This window comes from Anticarsia gemmatalis, chromosome 20 (genome assembly GCF_050436995.1).
Source record: "Anticarsia gemmatalis isolate Benzon Research Colony breed Stoneville strain chromosome 20, ilAntGemm2 primary, whole genome shotgun sequence".
NCBI lineage: Eukaryota > Metazoa > Arthropoda > Insecta > Lepidoptera > Erebidae > Anticarsia > Anticarsia gemmatalis.
In genome coordinates, this window is record NC_134764.1 from 10,199,083 (window position 1) to 10,218,752 (window position 19,670).

At 35.5% G+C, this 19,670-nt stretch overlaps 2 protein-coding genes and 1 non-coding gene across 5 annotated transcripts in view; all 3 read right to left on the minus strand.

The window, feature by feature from the left end:
* Window positions 1–12,763, minus strand: part of LIMK1 (LIM domain kinase 1) — a 28,635-nt gene extending 15,872 nt beyond the window's left edge. The window contains exons 1-6 of one of the 3 annotated variants that reach the window (XM_076127523.1): window positions 12,654–12,763; window positions 10,290–10,380; window positions 6,756–6,870; window positions 5,987–6,117; window positions 5,056–5,169; window positions 4,484–4,570 (exon numbers count right to left, since the gene is read on the minus strand). In XM_076127523.1, coding sequence (XP_075983638.1) covers window positions 4,484–4,570; window positions 5,056–5,169; window positions 5,987–6,117; window positions 6,756–6,870; window positions 10,290–10,380; window positions 12,654–12,675 — 560 coding nt within the window. In that variant the 5' untranslated portion in view covers window positions 12,676–12,763. Of the gene's footprint in view, window positions 1–1,974; window positions 2,099–4,483; window positions 4,571–5,055; window positions 5,170–5,986; window positions 6,118–6,755; window positions 6,871–10,289; window positions 10,381–12,653 lie in introns of those variants that run through there. The other 2 variants (XM_076127524.1, XM_076127525.1) reach the window with 2 other exon arrangements.
* Window positions 9,255–9,394, minus strand: LOC142981967 (U4 spliceosomal RNA). Its single transcript, XR_012959953.1, has one exon. It is a non-coding gene; the product is annotated as a U4 spliceosomal RNA (small nuclear RNA).
* Window positions 12,764–12,854: 91 nt separating the features above from the next.
* Window positions 12,855–18,482, minus strand: LOC142981799 (serine protease 3-like). Its single transcript, XM_076127909.1, has 8 exons — window positions 18,383–18,482; window positions 18,116–18,167; window positions 17,618–17,786; window positions 17,036–17,205; window positions 16,239–16,340; window positions 14,707–14,849; window positions 13,732–13,843; window positions 12,855–13,268 (listed from the first exon to the last, which is right to left on the minus strand). Exons 1-8 carry the CDS (start codon window positions 18,428–18,430, stop codon window positions 12,958–12,960), a joined length of 1,107 nt encoding a protein of 368 aa, XP_075984024.1. The 5' UTR covers window positions 18,431–18,482; the 3' UTR covers window positions 12,855–12,957.
* Between the last annotated feature and the right edge of the window lie 1,188 nt (window positions 18,483–19,670).

Here is a 19,670-nt window from a genome sequence, read left to right on the forward strand (position 1 = left end):
CATTTAAAGAATATAGTAAGCGTTATATTGTGAATATAGTAGCGCTAAAGAATAAAACGTAAAACATAAAAAAAAAACAATTAACATTGGTGCGCTTACCAAATCTGTATGTACTTTTTTAGAACCTACAGATCGACGTAAAATAACAATAACAAAACAAAATATAGCAAATAATTTCATCCTTTACAATTTTTTTTGAGAATCAACTCGGAAAATAACAGTTTTTACGTCGTCGTTGTTCTTCATGCGCACACATCAAGTTTGGCTTGGCAAAGCACTCCTTTTCTACGTAAAATACTCGAGTGACGTAAAAGATAGCAAGCTTCTGTATAATACGACTTGATTTGTACCGTTTAGTACTCGTTATGTAACTGTAACTGAATATAATACCTGCAGAACACGAAAACTAAAATAATATAATCTTTATAGAAAAGTAAGAGAAGAAAAACTACGAATGCGCTCGCGAGCGACAAAGCATTCATTCAGCCACTCAGTCAAGTCTGCTGTGTTATGATAGCATGGCACACTTTTAAATGTATAAGGATAAAAGCATGAAAATACTAACCATTTGTTGCACAAATCATTATCAATTAATTTCAAAGTGTGCTACACGATGCAGAAAACGTCTTTCGTTCAAACTCTTATATGAATAAGGATAAAACGTTTGACGCATAAATCATAATATTTTTTTTCAAATGTGCAATAAGACAAAAATAGGCACCTGCTATTCATACAAAATCTACGTATCTTCACCGTAAGTGCTTAAAAAAAGAAATGTAACTTGCAGAAACTATAAATAATTCTACTCAGCATAAAACATCTATTACTAAAAACATACTAACTCAAGCCAACACAAAAATGCGGAAACGAGACAGAAAGCATAACTTACTCAAACTTTTTACACACATCTTATTCACTCACACACTCTAGTACATAACAAATAAACTATTATACTCTAATATATGCACAAACTAATTAAGGAAAACACCACCACGCGATGACGGGAGCGTGTGCAAACTGTACGTTCGTCATAATGATACGTAAACGTCTACGTGAAAGGTGACTGAACGCGGGTAAAACCGGGGCAGGAATTTCTCATCATTTCGTGATTCTTCTAGAATATTAATTACTAATATTTAGTGGATTAACCGCCCTCTTTGCAATTAAAATTATATAAATAAATTAAACCCGTTAATCTCCCACTGCTGGGCAAGTCTTCTTTCGTAATGAGGAAGGATTTAGGCCTTGAGGGCACCAGTCTTTCCTTCACTGTTAGAACAAGTGACAATAATTTGTAATACACACATAACATCTAAAAGTGATCGGTGTGCTGCCTCGGGTTCGCACCGTCAATCAGTTGCGTGGGAGGTACCAACTTATACCACTTGGCTATCACTTCTCAAAACATTTACTTATTATGTATTTATTTTTATTATTATTCTACTAAATAATGACCTGGTTACTACTGAGCAGGAAATTAACTAATTACCAGTAATAACAAATTTGAGCGGTCTCTTTCCTAGAGGGAAAATAGGTAGATATATACAGACCGAAGTGGCTCCATCGGGCTGCGAACTCTTAAAAAAGCATCTATAGAATGCTTTTTATTATTTTATCACGCTTATATTATAATCCAACAACTTAATTGAGAGCCTTCGCATGCCCGGTTTACCTAGATTATAATTGATAGTTCTATGTATTTTCTATATAAAGCACCTGTATCAAACAGGCCACCGTCATCTACATAAGCCTCCGGATCACTGATATTTTAAATTCTGAATTATGTGTACCTCCGCCATCTGAAAACCTTGCATGCTAAGTTCTCGGTATCTATTTGTTGCTTTATTCAAACAATGCATGGTTGTAATTATTTTCTATGGGTTAAGGCTAGAATAAATAGTCGGAAAATAGCAAGTATTTGCTAAAATATGTATGCCTGATCTAATAAACATTATACAAATAATTGTACTTTACCTTATAACTAATCCCATTTATGAAAATCCAATACAGAATAACGGTAAATATCACTTATTCACACTTTAATAAAACAATCCTTTCTAACAAAACACCAGTACAAATTAAGTAATTTTAATTATTGTTACTCTTTCACAAAAAAACTACTAAACGTACTTTAATGTCATTTAGTACACTGATAGCTTATATCTTGAATCAACAAACAAGACACTTTTTGCCCAGTATTTTTTTTCTCGCGGACGAAGCTACAGTAAAATCTAGTCACAGATATACCTATATCTAGTGTATATTTCAAATACACAACACATCAGTACATAGTATATATCAAAGTCGCTTTCCGCCGTCTGTCTCTATGTATGCATAGATCTCTAAAACTACGCAACGGATTTTGAAGACGTTTTTAATAGGAAGGTTTTTTCTGTTAAATAACTATTTAACTCGGGCGAAGCCGGGTCTAGCCGCTAGTATATTATAATAATAGTGAAAACATTATTATATTATTTGCTATATAAACACAATTATAACCACAGACGCGCCACACTGTACCCGCTTTGTAACGAACAATACCGATATTTGTGTAATGAGTAATTGTATTATCGATACATCGGACTAATATAGGTACCTAACTCGCTACTGTAGAGCACAGATTGTGCTTTATACCGTTGTAGGCTCTATTCAAAGAATGCATTTATTAATATAGGTCAAACGGTTATGATAGTCGTTACTATTACTGAATCTACCGCAAGCTCGGGAAAGGGGTCTTATGAGAAGCCTTATGAGAAGAGCTAGCAAGAAACTTACGGCCACTCTTTACAATCGACAAAATTTTGTTAGGCCTTTTGGATGGATTTCTTGGTGAACCCAGGAATAAGATTTAGTGGGGGGGGGGGGGACTTCAGGCGTCGTGGAGGGTATTTACAGTTGAGGCTTCTAAGTTTCATGATACAATAATAGTGAGACTGCTACTAAAAAGGTTTGCTGTTTTTGTTTTTTGTCAACATTTTCTTAGTAACTGTATAGTCGTGTTTAGAATTTGTGGTCGATCTTCGTGTCTCAGAGTCAACGTAAAAAGGGTCTAACGTCACTGGGTTATACGTTTGCAGTAATTAATTGTCCACCGAAGTCAAACATCGGTTAAGGTGGCAACTAACAGTCTAAGTATATACCTAAATATATACCCGTGTTTTTCCTGAAAGGAAACCTAACTTCTATAGTATTTAAATATTAATTGAACTGCACGTTTGACGTAGAGGTTAACGTGGTCACCTCGCCGCAATTACCGTAGCGCCGCATGTGGCGGGCTTGATATCCACCCAAATATTTGTGTGATGAGCACGAGTATCTATTTTGTACCTAGTTGTGAATTACCAAAAAAAGTATGTATTTATAAGTGTATAGGTAAGTATGTTTATCAGTTATGTGGTTACCATAGTACAAGCTCTGCTTAGTTTGGTATCAGATGACCGTGTGTGAGTTGTCCCAATATATTTATTATTGTAATTTCTCACTACTGCCATCTAGTGTTAAAAATATCTTCAATTAAAATTTATAACTCGAAAAAAATTTATTTTTTTTCACCTGGCTTGTCTTTTAATATAGTTATAATATTTTAGTATTCCATTAATATTAGTCGTAATACTCAACTCGGGAATCGAGCCCGGGACCTGATCCTCGACAGTAGGCATTATTACTAGGAACACACGCATTAAGTATAAAATTTCTATAAAACTAAAGTATATTTATATACGTGACTTTGTTATCATAATGTTATTATTTATAACTGAATGAATCACACAGTTAGTAGTCTGTTAAGTTTCCTGTACTATATGACATAAGTGTTTATTAGTCAATTATGTGTACACACTACACATATTTTAGTAATGAAAGAGCTTAATATTATTGCCATACTCTCTTTTGATATTTGTAAAAAAAACAATTCATATGCATTCGCATGCTCAGAGAAAAATATATGTACTACAGAAGAATTATAGAACTTCTTAAAGGAATACACATCGAAACACAAACGCCATCTGGCGATAACTATCGAAAGCCAAACGCTAGGCAATAATTTTTGTGCGCGAAAAATATTAGTGTGTTACTAATAATCGTCGTATAAGTTCTGATTAGTTATATTATTATGTGTGTTAGTGATTGAGGACGCCACGCCGCTGCCATTGCGTCGGGGGGTCGTGGGTTCGATTCGCACACGGAAGAAATATTTGTGCAATCTACAAATAGTTGTTTCGGGTCTGCATGTACTTTGTGACGGTTGTTTGTAAAAACACAGCTTAGACGACGTTTATTAGAAAGATAGAAACTAAAACAATTTGATTGGTATATTTCATGCTAAACAATCTGCATATAAACAAGCAATGATCATCAACTCAAACGAGTGATACATTCAACTTTACCAAACGTGAAACTGAAACAAAATAACATTAAAATAGAAGTGACGCTATATTGCAAGCATACAAACAAACAAACGCACAAGTCCTTCAAGTGGCAGTACCTATGACAAGTGAGTTGTATGCAGACGGACAGCGCGGCGCGGAGCAGCGCCCGGGCGGCTGACGACACCTTGCCGCCGCAGCGGGAACTAACCCACACCACGGAATAGTGTTAGTAGTATATACAAATAATATATGACTTAGATAATATATGGTTATATACATAGGAGGGTATTATCTGTTATTAAACAAAACGGAGGTACGACGATCGAAAAAGTTCTTGTCAACTCAATTTTACCTAAGTCTGCCGTTAATTCTTCAATACTGTTTAATTCTACAAGCCCTCTTCTTTGCTTTAGAAGAGCGAGGCTTAACTTAGGCTAGCTTTTCCAACTTCTGATAAATTTAGTTGTGGAATAACTTCGACATTTTAACAGTCAACCATAATACGCGAAGAAGTCAAAATCGTAACTTGAAAATTGACTATCGATAAAAAAAGATCCCATGATTTACAATTTTACGGCATAAATGCCTGAAATAATTACTTAAATTCGTTCTTTGCATGCAAGATTCCCTCCTCATGTTTTCCTTCACCATTAGTGACAGTTAACAAGTATAAAGTGATATAACTCACTCGGTGACGGTGAGCGTGGCGGGCGCGGGCTGCGCGACCCGCACGGCGGCGGGCGGCACCTCCACCACGCGGATGGCGTGCGACACCGACCGCACCGTGCCGTAACACCGCCCACTGGGGACATACGCATACATTATTCACATATACATACATAATATCGCGCTATTTTACCAAAACGGTAATCACCGGTAAGACCAAAGAACAAGAGAAAGAGAAAGTTGTATACCTATTATTGTCACACAATACCCAGGACAACCTCAAAATATTTCCAGGTCCTGGATCGATATATTGGTCTACATACATTCCTACATTCATACATTACGTATTAGAGATTGTATACGTGAATTACGTGCACGTGCCGTGACGTGCCGCACACTAGGGACGTGTTAATTTAAATAGAATAGTTTAACTTAAGTGAATGAAACAATGCTTAATTAAACTTTATGTTGGTTAATTAAATAGTAACAGTCGAGAATGTAATTAATCACACGATGTGCTCATGCGTTTGACGAGGATAAGCGTGGTGTCGTCATCCTATCCCGTCAACCCGTCACACGTCATCTCGCGTCATTGCTCGTTCACAGGCGGAAATGTAAAGGACTCACTACTGGCTCATTGATTAAAAGAAAAGTCCCAAGTGGGTCTCGAACCCGCGACAAGATATGCAATAATAATGCATTTTGGTAGACTTAGAGCACCGTGTCACTCGTGTCACTCATGAATTAAACTACTGTAGTAGACTTTTTTGTGCACTGCTTTTATTGTTAGTACACTGATTTGATTTACACTGATCTTCATTTTGTAGTGGTGTTAATTAACTACGTACAGATTTATTAAATTAGATAAAAATTGGTGTTTGGAGTGACCTTTAGCCTTTAACTATTCAGTCAAGCCAAAGATTTGTCCTAGTAATATGTTTATTCCAACGTACCAATACAGGTTAGATCTCTCGACGAGCGCGTACGGCTCCCCATCTTCAATGTGTGCGGCACACGCCACGCACGCGAAGCACTCCGGGTGGAAGCGGTGCTCGCCCGCCGTCATCACCGGGCCGGTTATCACCTGCGAACGTGCAACACAATGAATATCAACATACTCTCTCTCTCTTCCTGGCTATTTGTCTCATATGGTGGTGGGGTCAGCCTTCCTCACACTCTCCCTCCACTTCGCCCTATCCTTGACGTCGTCTTCCGTGACCTCAAATGCCTTCATTCGGATATCAGCATACTAAACCCAAATAAATTTAGAATAGATTCAACCTATTAATGCCTAACTGCTGGGTAAGGGTCTCTCCTCCGTAATGAGGGAAGGGTTAGGCCTTGAGACTACCACGCTGGCCGAGTGCGGGAACATTGCATGCCTTCAAGAACTGTTCTAAAGAACTCTCAGGTGGTGGCTTAAGTTGCGCCTCCCAAGCCAGTAGTCAAGGGTTCGTACTTGAGGCAACACACCAATGACTTTCAAAGTTACGTATGTATAAGAAATAATTATCAATTTATCCAACGGTGAAGGAAAACATCGTGATGCAACTTTGCATATCTGACAGTTCTTTAGATTGTCTTGAAGGAACCTCCAACCCGCATTTAGCCAGCGTGGTGGACTCAAGGCCCAAGCCCTCCCTCATTACAGGAGACCTAGCAGTGATGGGTTAAATTTGTTATAAATTAGTTTGACTTGACTTTTTATAATGTTATATTTACCTGTGCACATTGCTGACAGCTCTCTCCGTATCTGGTCCAGTAATCGTTCTGACAGAATAACAAGCCACCCTTCTCGAAGTACCATAGAGACAGTTGCGCGTCGCACACCGAGCACCTGACACAAACATATACATATTAGGTCGGGGAAAAAGTCTTTTCACATTAGAATAGGTAATATATGAACTTGTAATAAAATCTTTTCTCTACACAAAAAAGCTAGATATTTGGGTAGCTCACGAGCTCACTGAAAGAAACCTAATGAACCGTGTACTCATTTGTGATTCTTGAGGCCAAAGAGATTTAATTACAAGTTTATATGCACATACCATAATACGAAAAGACTTTTTCCCCGACCTAATATATTACAACACATAAATGAGGGTAGATTGACACTTGCTACGATCCTTAAAAAACTTCTCTAGTTTTATTTACAGACATCTTGTCACACATTATTATAAAATATTACATTATATCACAGAATAAGTAATAGTACTTGTATATATTAAACTAGCTTTTCGCCCGTGTGCAATATCACCCCCTTCCAAAAATACTCTCTTGGTACTTTACACTTTCTAAGGAATCTTCATACCAGTTTTTACTTTCTGCGCTTAATAGTTTTGTCTATGTGTTGTTTATCAGTCAGTCAGTAACGGAATAATTTTATATACATCAAATCAAAAAAAAAATCTCTACAAAAAAGCTCGATATTTGGTTACCTCACGAGCTCACTGAAAGAAACCTAATGAACCGTGTACTCATTTGTGATTCTTGAAGCCAAAGAGATTTTATTACAAGTTCATACATACTATAATGCGAAAAAACTTTTTCCCTGACCTAATATATTGACTATATTAATTAGGTACTGTCTTAAAAGGGTAAGGGTCTCTTCCTGGAATAAGGAAAGTGTTATAAGTCCACACCGGTGGGATGTTACTAACATATATTATGTTTAACTATATGATATGTGGTTATATCATACATCACGTTTTACCTATATGATAAGTGTATGAGTTACGGCTAGCTATTTTCCTGTTGCATATAGTATACTAGCTGACCCGCGCAACTTTGCTTGCGTTACATAAGCGTTAAAAATTTTCCCCGTTTTTGTAACATATTTCACTGGTACTCTGCTCCTATTGGTAGTAGCGTGATGATATATAACCTATAACCTTCCTCGATAAATGGACTATCTAACACTGAAATAATTTTTCAAATCGGACCAGTAGTTCCTGAGATTAGCGCGTTCAAACAAACAAACAAACAAACAAACTCTTCAGCTTTATAATATTAGTATAGTAAGTATAGTATAGAAGTATAGATATAGATTAAATGATAATCATATATAATATATACAGTATTACGTAATAAGGAATAAAAAGTCATGATTTGAATTATAAGTTTACGTTTTACCTCCATTAGACCAATTTTATTTACATCTTCATATTATAACTTTAGTCGAGGCAATATTTTTACGGATTTCCTTATAACATACGAATCTATATAATCAAAACTATTCGCAGCAAGAAAAATATGGAATCAAATTAAAAATATGTTCACTGTGATACCTCGTGTGAATAACGCGCTAAAATGCTTTCACTGTAGACATTATAGACCCCTTCCCCTCCTAACTCCACTACATCTTAAAAAAAAACCCTTTTACTTTACAAAAGTACCACAACTTTGTCTCGGTATTATAAGGGTGCAAAGCATTGCATAGCAAGTACAAACCAAATCGTAAAAAGGGTCTATTGTGAACGAGGGGTACTCCAAAAGTCCTTTCGAGAATAAAAAGTTACGTAACCATATGCTTGAACGTTTTGTCAAATTGCATTTTTGACCCACATTCTTAATGAATTATTAATTATTATAAGTTGGAAATCTATTAACAGGTAGGAACTTTAATTGCTTTAATGTTCTAGTCCATTATTGGTAATTTAATTGCTATTAAGTACTGGTTAATTACATATTGATTTAGATTTCAAAGGGTTTGTTTATCGTTTGAACTGCTTTTGACCTCAGTTTGACCTGACCAACCAAAATAACTAAACTTTATATAGCTTATAATTAAAATTAACGCAATGTATATAATGTAATTACTCAAAAATCTGCTGATATAATAAAATTCTCAGTAGGAGTATCCTGAATAAGTGACTTTTATTTTTAGATTTACATTATGTTGATTAATAAAGCAAGCATAATATTGTGGTCGCATTCTTTTCACATTTCGTAATGTGTCTATACGGGACTCTCCCCAAACGTATGAATGTAACAATAAAATTAAACTGACAATAATTAATTAATTAAATAAGTACTGCAACAGTAATTTTCTTCTTATTATATCTAAAATGTTTCATATTAATAAGATCTCTCAAAGTAAGGTCTCTCAAAGTAACCAGCAAGTCAATTAAAAGAATTACAGTGTAATTTTACTATAATAAATCACAATGTAATAAATGTAATCAACTAATTGCTTTCTTAGTATTTTTAACAATTTATCAGGCCAATTACGGCCGTTCAAAAATTGCCATAGCGGACGGTATTTCACGTCCACAAGGCGGGGTATTGGTAAAGTTTTCAACTAGCAATAATCGCACCTCGGATAAACCTCATTGGTTACGATATTGCCTCTGCGCAAAGTTAAAGTTGCCGCCAAAACCGCGACTACTTATACCAGCGGTGTGAAAACTTTGATAGCGCGATCTAATTCGATCCCAACGCCATCTAGTTACGCATGAGACCACTCAAGACGCGTGGCGCGGCGCCAAGAAACCGGCTTATTCATCGGAACGGATAATATTTGCCTAAGATGTTTGTTATAATATTACTGAAATGAATGTTTTAAGCTTCACAAGTAGTGATCCTAGTTTCCCATAGCACTCTTAGACACTGTAGGTAACCTATGATTACTGATAAGACAATTTAACTACTACCATTTCATTTAGGTTGATGAAAAATCACAACTTTTACAATTATGTTTATTTTATATTTTACTATAATTGATTTAAATTAAGGCAGTTTTGTCAACTTTGCCCCTAGGTGACTAAACAGGATATTAAGGGCCGGTTTCACTTAATTAAAGTGACAGCAAATATATGAAAACTACTGTAAAATTCCATCTAATAAGTTATCTGATAGATATTTAGAAGTAGTGAAATCAAATCTAAATTATGTAACTGACAACTTTGCCCCCCAGGACACTACAAAATTATCGCATCAATATGTAAGTAAGGAGTAAAAATATGTATGTAAAACTCTGTTAGGAATGCTGGTTTCCACTTTTCCTATAAAGATAGTAAATACGAAGGTAGACAAAAGGTATTAAACAGGGTAAACAAAAGAAATATTTAAGCTTGTGTTGATCAACTATTCACCCTAAATGCTTACAGACAGGAACAACATACGATCATCACACAGAACATCATAACGAAAATTCTATACTTGTGTTTCATACACAAGTATAGTATTATTTAGTTTATAGTACTATATAGTGTCTTAAATGTCGCATTACGAAGTGAAATATTGTATAATAGTTACCTGAAACAGTCTTGATGCCAGTCCTGGTTGAGTGCGGAGACATAGTCATCTTCACCTATGTCATTCAAGCACCCTGCACAACTGAGGGACTCTGAAATATATAGGTTTTCCTTATAAAATTGTACACAATATAAAATGTAAATTAATCTGTTTAGCCAGTGTAACCTGCGCCAAAATGTTAGGCATTCCAAGGTAAAATGCGTTTACATGTTAATTCCCATATTTAATGTATAATAGAATACGGGAATTAACGCGAACACGCATTAAACCTTAAAATGCCTAACGTTTCGGCGCAGGTTGCACTCGCCGGGGTCGCACGCGTGTTCGCGTTAATTCTCATATTCTATTATACATTAAACATGCAACGCGAGAGTTTAAAAGTTATAATTCCCATATTCTAATACATAATAGACTCTTATGATTATCAAAGAACTTTTAATTTAATACCATTATTTATTGACATAAGTTACTGGTATTGTCTTCTGCTATGCTGAAGAGGTTTAGTTAATAATAAGAGCCAATTCATTTTGTCAGGTAATCAACATTATTTATTACCATTTACACTAACAGTTTCTACACATGTAACTTTTAGGTACAAGGAACAAACAGCTTTTCTTTAAAATCATTCAGTTGTTTAGTCATACCATTCAGACAAAATACCACAGAAATCTTTTACTCATATTTGTAAGTGGAATGGAATTTATTTCTTTATGTACTCCACAGCACATACATACATACATAATTATCACACCTTTTTCCATAGGGGTCTTTCAAAGAACTCTTCTTGGTACAATCCTTACAAACTTCCCTTGCCTCATTCTCATCCATACATCTTGTCATACAGGACCGCTAGTTACAGCACACACATACAGATTTACTACACAAATCTATGTATTTGAACAAAATAACAATAACATAAACAGCTACTTGACAATGACATATTAACATACTAATTTTCCTGTAGGTTCAATGCTTATTTTATGTAAATAATTATACTATCCTGTTTCTATGCCACTAGAACATAGCATAAAATCATAATGTTGACCATCATTAATATATTTTTTATTAATATTTTAATTAGGTACCTATGTTTTATTAATATTTTAATTTTTTTTTACTGTGGACCCTCCATCGATACAGGAGACCCTTGCCCAGTAGAGGGAAATTAATGGCTTAATTTTTTTTTCATTTTGTGAACTACTAAAACAACGAATAATTTTGGGTTCTAGTGATCCAAAGTATGTAAACACAAGGTAGTTTGTCAAACCAAAGTTCAGAAAGATCTGTCAAGATTGTCATGGGTAAATTTACACAAACCATTTGAAGTCAAGTGATAGTTGTAAATGCTATTACCATGACTTCCACAACACATATAAAAAGAAACTTATACCTACTTGACATTTGTTAACTAAAGTTGTGTAAAGATGTTACATTTAGGAAATCAAACCCGCAATACTTCAATAAGTAGAAACAGTATACAGATTATCTTACTCACTGTGCTATATGTGATACTGTTATCAATAATACATTTTAACATGTTATATTTGAATTATGTTAGATGGTTATCATATCTCCTTTCATGTTATTGCTACAATGTCCAGTTGGAAATATGATTAAAGTTTATGGCAAATCAGGAAGTCCTGATAGAAATTAAAATAAAATAAATACTTAAAAAGAATATTTTTTATTGCTGTGGGTGAAAAATTTGATAAAACTTGTCATACCTATGGATTGATATAAGACCTTGATTAGGTAGGTATATTTTAATAAACACTGGAGTATTATTATAATAATTAAAATTAATTAAGAATATTCATCAGTAGATGCTTAATTTGATTTTTATAGCACAATTATGTTAATAGCACAGGAGTTTTTAATTGGCTTTGTTTACGACAGTTATTTATTTCAATAGCTACATATAATATTTGTTATTATTTTTCAATAAATAATTATGTTTCTTGACAAAATAACCCATTAATTATTGCTTTTTTCCAGAAATGGTAGTTGTTGAATGTCAAATGCCTTTCTAATATATTGAATACTGTGGAGCGTGTTAAAAATTCGCAAAACATCCTTCAAGTTAGAACTTACGCGGAAGTAAACATCTCTATTCTAAACTAATTAATTACTCTAAAACATCGTCTAACAACAATGCGGAGGATTTATAATGTCTATAGATATTGTCCAAAACTCCAGGTAACTTATGCTTCAAGTTACATTAGGCGAGGCACAAGCAAACAAAAGATAATTCATGATATTAGAAGAATCGCCCACACACTTTACTGACAGGTACTTTGCTCAAAACATGACTAAATATTGCACTAATTCACTTTAATACGAATTAAATTGAGCAGTGGAACTTACCTTTAGTATTCGGTCCCTCCATTTCATTTCAAAAATAAATGTTTATTCATTTAATTCTGTGATAAATCGCACTAAGTTACATGCCTGAGATTCCAATACTTGAGAATGACGTAAAAGACGACATACGAATGACACAACGGATTAGTGTTGCTAACTTCATGCTTAGAAAATAATAGGTATCGCATAGAAAATGAAACACGATTCAAAACAACACATTGATTTATTAAATTGTTCCAAAATATAACGGGTATTTCTTCAAATATGCATTATTTTAAGTGCATTGGTGACTTAATTAGATTTATTATTAGTGATTATGCTTCTTGATTTTCTCCTTTTCGACTTCTTTCTTAACCTTGAACTTGTTGATAGCGACCTTGACTTTAACTTTAACTTGAAGGCGCTTCATGATTTGCGAGATATCATCATCACTGTCATCGTCTTCAGCACTGCTGTCTTCCTCACTGGTGTCCTCCTCACTGGTCTCATCTTCTTCTTCGCTGTCGTCTTCTGGAGGTGTTGGCTCAGTAGGCTCGTCGTCATCCTCATCGAAGTTCTCAAAGTCAATACCAGTGATTTCTTTGAACCAGGGTAGGAACGGTCCAGGACGGATGAAACCTGAGGCATAAAAAAGTTTGCAAGTGTATCAATTTCAGCAGACACATTAATGTACAAGTTTATTTTCGTCTGGATGAAAGTTCAATGCTCCTTGGATGTTTCTTCAAGTTAGAAGAAAATATGTCATCGATCTCTGAGTAGGAATGGTGAGTCATACTGCGACACTCGTCATTACTATCATATTATCATGTTAAGGACTATTTTCTCTGAATGCGTTGGAAATAGTGATTCATGTTGGATATTAGTAACTGAAAAGGGGGATTTGTTTCGTTTGCACTCAAAAATGAATAAGTCATGATAGTGAAGAATCATACTTAAGTAGAATGATATAGTAAACTGCCTGTAACTAACACTAAATACATTAAAGGCATTAATGTATCTAGCGACTACTATCAATAGATTTATTAAATTGGCCATTCAGCTATTCCGGGAAAAAGCGTAGCAAATTATTATAGTTCATTACCAGCAGGAAGTCCTGAGTGGCATCCGAAGTTGCCGCCGGCGACGAAGGAGGTTACTCCGATCAGAGTTTCAACGCCATCACTCACATGAACAAGTGGACCACCACTGTCACCCTGGCGAAAAAAAAGTTAATAATATAATTTGTAAATAAATACTGTACACACAATCGTTGAACGGTACCGGGTTCGATTTATAACAATATGTCATACGAACATTCTGCTAAAATTGGCATATTTTTGTTCATAAAAAACTTGTATACAAATAACTGGTTAAAGTCCTGTCTGGCACGTGTCGGTTTTGCATAAAAGTCACCCCTTTCTTGCCGTGTGAGGAATATTCCCTTTATATCCTATTATGAATTGAATGATTATAAATGAAATCAGTGTAAAATATCAATGAAATATGTCGGACAACTCCAAACAATTTACATTTCACCCTAAGGTTATCTTAATCTAAGTCTAGCCGTGACCGTGAGACGCACTTGACGAGACGTCCTTTCATGTGACCGGTCATTGGGACACGCAGATAGACAGTTACACTATTTACATTTATATTGCAGGGCTGGGTAAATACCTAAACGATCTCGTCTACATTTTAGCTAGTTTTCAGTTTACCTGTAGCACAAACAATTGAATAGTATCTAATTATTACCGAAGCGATGCTTAAAAGGTGAAAATTACCCGGTATTTTTGTATTTCAAGTGTCGATATGTAGCTTATCATCAAGACTTAGTTAAATTTTGCTCAGTGAGGCACCAAAAAAGTACCCAGCATTTTTAACCCTTTTTACCACTTTGGATTTCTAAAAGAAAGATTTGAAAAAAAAAACATAGTTTTTACGAAGCCTGGGCCCTGTATTGATTGCATTACCATACCACTTAGACCTTCATTCTCTCCATGTAATGTAATGTTTAATTTAAATTTTCAAAATGTAATATTATATAACCTCTGCAACAATACTGAAAATGTAAGTTTACCTGGCAAGTAGACTGCGAAGTAACATTGAACCAGCGGGCACAGATGGCGTTGGCTGTGATGAGGGCAGAGCCGAAGGTCTGCGCGCACGTAGGGTTCGCGACCGCGCGGAGGAACACCCATCTCAGGTTCTCGGGTGATGATCCTGGTAAGAAAGACAAAATGTATAGTTATTGCAAAAAATATTATTTATTTGTCTAGAAAAAAAAGCTATCTCAATTCTAATTGTATCTCCGGACTGATTATTCAACGTTGCGACATAATTCGTAACTTTTTGTATATTGCATGCAATATTTTATGAAATAACTATAGTAAAGAAATCGTCTATATGATATAATAGCAACAGTACTGCAACACTGTATCTATTTAACCACCGTTTTTCCCAAACTTCGTTTTATTTATAACTGACTGCCTCCGTGGCGCAGTGGTTTAGGTCACCACGCCGATACCACTGCAACGGGAGGTCGTGGGTTCGATTCCCACACGGAGCAATTATTTGTGCGATCCACAAATAATTGCTTCGGGTCTGGTTGTGCTTTGTGTCCGTTGTTTGTATGTTTGTAAAAGTCCCCGCGACACAAGAGCAATTCTTAGTGCGGGAGTTGTCTTTTTTTTTAAAAAAAAAAAAAAAAAAAAAAAAAAAAAAACTAGCTGACCCGCGCAACTTCGCTTGCGTCACATAAGAAAGAATGAAAAAATTTCCCCGTTTTTGTAACATTTTTCGTTGCTACTCCGCTCCTAATGGCCGTAGCGTGATGTTATATAGCCTAAAGCCTTCCTCGATAAATGGTCTATCTAACACTGAAAGAATTTTTCAAATCGGACCAGTAGTTCCTGAGATTAGCGCGTTCAAACAAACAAACAAAGTCTTCAGCTTTATAATATTAGTATAGAAGTATAGATTATGTAAACTTATTCCATTATGCATATAACCTAGTGTATTAATAGTTTTGTGAAGTAAAATGTATTCTTAGAAGAAAATCATTTCTCCGAGGTTACATTCGACAATTTAAAAATAATAAGTTTTTTACTTGCACGTTTTTTTTGTCATTAGATTGTTATCAATGAAATTCGCAATAAAAATCGTTATTTAATCAATGACAGATCAGCATGCAGGTAGGTAAATGCTTGCACGATTAGATGTTAATCATTGAACGTATTAATTGCAAATACATATTTTTATGGCGCGGCATGGCGCCATTTTTCATGATACAACATTTTTATTTTTACTTCTTAAGATTATTTATCTGACTTTCAAAAACAAGAAAGTATTTATGAAATTTTTGAAAATAATATATGCAGGTATTTCAAAACTTTTGAGAGGCGATCTTTCACCATTATTTATCACAATCCAAATATGAAGTAGAAATGAAATTACAAAATTATTTTGCGCCTTGAAACCAAAAGCTCGAAACTAAAGCTTGAATTTTTGTAGTTACGCCTAAATAACCATACTCGTGATATTTTCAAGCTGTTCTAAGTTAGCTTTACTTCCCCTATAATTAAGTTCAGTATGTAATAAATGGTTTCTTACCACCAGTCCATGTTCTTCCGTGGCCACTAGCATGAACAACTTCACCGTCGTAGTTTCTGAAAGCGTCTGCCGAGGGCTGGATACGGATGGCTTTTAAATATCCTGCAAAGAAGAAGATTCGTGCTGTATAATACTCATATCATAATGCAGTTTTATTACCCTTTGCAGGGCAAAGGTTTCATCCCGAGGGAGGAGTTGAGCCAAGAGTCCATGCAGCTTAGATTAAGTAGGTACGTAAAAGTAATTAGTACTTAAACTATTAGTAAACCTTCGGTAATCGAACCTTTTATTCATGAACAGTAACATAGTTCCAAATTACATTAGCTACCAAATAATATTTAAGGAACAAAACAAAGCAACCAGCTACGTGCTTTGCAATTTTATAATCTTTATTACGTGTGTCACTTCCTTATAAGGTAAAATACCTGCGAGTGGTGATTTTATAACAAAGAACCTTGAAATAATAAGTTTGAAGATCACAAAGAAGATTTTAAAGTCGTTTGAAATATCTTTTATCAAACACCTATCTTTTATTATAGGAATTTAGGTTTTTTATATACCTACCTACCCACATTTCGAGTTCACACCTTTACTTTATCGTAGCCATTTAACAAATGTTTTTTGTACAATTTCATCGCTGATATTCATATAAGTTCCTTTAAGTACTGTCTATGAAGCTATGAACAAGTTCTTAAACCAGAATGCCTAGTGCGAGTTTATTTTGCACTAACGACATTTTAAAATGATGTTCGATTAGCTCACTGATCGTCTTTAATAAAACTTATAAAATAACTTACTGGTATAAGTAACGGGGCGCTGCAGTTTAACAATGGAGATGTCATCAGGCTGGACCGTGCCGACGTCGTTGTCGTCGTATGTAGGGTAGTTCCACCACTCGGTCGTCTCGTAGATGTACTCCGGAGTGGTGAGGGACACCACGCCGCCGCGGACCACCAGGGTAACGCGCCTGGGGAGATATGACACTTTTTAAAACATATATTATAAGTACAAGTACAACTGAAGGTGAAATAGTTGACAGATAATAAACGACTGACTCCTTGATATTACTAGTAAATTACCTACTTATTTGCTTTAAGGGTTTATTTGCCTTCTATTTTATTACAATTTCAAGACCCAACTTCTAGGAAGTATGAAGTAAGCCTAGACTAAGCATCCCAGCTAGGGTAAGTTTGGCTAAATAAAGTTAAGAAAAGATTAGGAGTTTTATCGACAAGGATAGGAAAGAATTGTCGTTAACTCTGAGCTACTCCGGTAAGAGGTAGGTAATTAAGCCAAATATTTTTCTTACAAAGTTCCTACTACAACCTATTTATACAAGCTATTATACACATTTAATTTTGCACATTTTGTACACTTACTGAGCAGTACAGTGAGCGGAGGTGAGAAGCCAGTTGCGGTGCACGAAGGAGCCTCCGCAGGCGCTGACGCCACCGTCAGCCGCCACCATGCGCAGTGCGGCCTGGTGCGGGTGCTGGCCGGGGAGCGCCTCCCATCCTGACACTATGCGAGTGGAACTCGACTCTGCCTCTGGTAAAGTAAGGGGACGTTAACTACAGGGTCACTGTCCTGGGAGAGCCACGGGATCCTGATAAGTATACTATAATACATAATGCCAAAATGACTACGAGCGTCTGGGGCCATAGCTAAGCCACAAAGTGGTGGATTGTTTCAATAATATTGCTTGTCCACTATAATATTGTTTAAAAGAAATATTTAAACTGTACCTAATACTTCTTCAAGCAGGTTGTTCTTTCAAGGTCTCTAAGATTTTGTAGCTGCCCAAGATTCCTCACAGACGTTTCTTACCAGTCATTCTCATCTAATAATAAGGAAAAGTTGTTTGAGCGTCAACTTACCTCTTTTCATTACATCTTCGATGAACTCAGGCTCAACAAGTTCGGTTGAAACCTGTAATGTTTTTTAAGTTATTACATTGACTGAAGCCTTGCGTTCTGAATTTGTTTTCAGTAAGAGGAACAAAACGAAAATAGACCTCAGAATTCAACTATGATAGATTAATGTGGTCTCAGGCAAAATAATTCGAAGTTTAGCGAAAGCACTAAGTAAATAACTCATAAAATACCGAATAATTTCTTATCTAGTAACCCTGAAATGTTTCTCACCTGAAGAACAGCAGCGAGTAGCACAATTAAACCTGTTTTCATTAACATTGTAAACGCTACTGATTGTCAGCCGTCTGTCGGCTACCATATTAACTTACAATGAGATTACCGCCCCCAATCTCTCAACACATCTAAGATTTAAAAGATTTAATTAAGTGATTAGATATTATAATTGATATTCCGCTAATTTCGTGAGCTTACTTCACATTGCGTTTGATGCAAAACATGGGTTTATCATAATCATGTGTAGTGTTACCATGATTTTGGTTTCAGACAAACATTCATGTCATTGTATTTAATAAAATAACGCCTTGTTCCCATAGAGGCCGGTAGAGACCAAAGGACGGCATTTGATACGGTCCCTAAGAACTTCCCCTGTTTCATTCACATTTATACATCTCCTTACATAGCAGGATTAATAGATTTTGGTTTCATTACCGGATTTAACTTAGTTTACCACAGGTCATTGCACTTTTCCTCTTTTGTACGGTTAGTGATCAACCCAGTGAAGGAATCCAAGCGTTACTTAAGCCATCTAAAACGGCTATCACGCACTTACCATAATAGGTAACAACCAAGCCTTAAATTGTTATAAACGTACTTGAAGCACGTAGACGCTCAGCTCTAACACCTGTATAGAGTTCCTACAGTGTCTGTGCTTAGAACCCCAGATAGTTTCCGGCCGGAGTGTGTACGCATTGTGCTACTGGTTGCCTATGTCATTTGTAGTCTAACCATTTATTAGAGAGCCCTGTATGCATGGTCGGGGTGGGGGAGGTGTACTAAATATAATATTTAGAACGCTAAAAGAAAAAAGAGGTTGCAAGCAGGCAACCGTTCCATCCATAAGTAAGTATCTCCCACATACTTACTTATGGATCGAACGGTTGCCTGCTTGCAACCTCTTTTTTCTTTTAAATACACCAAAATCGCATTTATACTCCAAACAAATTGTGCATTACGACACTCTCTACTAAGTTGTTGGACTACTTCAATTAGGCTATTGGTTTTTCAGTTTTGTGTTAATCCCCTGAAAAAGGATTGTCCGTATTCTTCACCATGAATATGTAGTAATTACTTATACCTACTATTATCGGTAGAACAATAGTTACGTATCAATCTTTAGTGAGTAGATATCAAATATTTGGAAGGATTTTCCAATTTAATACGGGTGATTAATTTCTACGGAAATACAATTAGATTCCATCGGGAGGTTAATAATTGATTAACTTAATATTTCCTTAATAATATTTTGACGAATAGTCTTAGAAATCTTGTAATAACACAA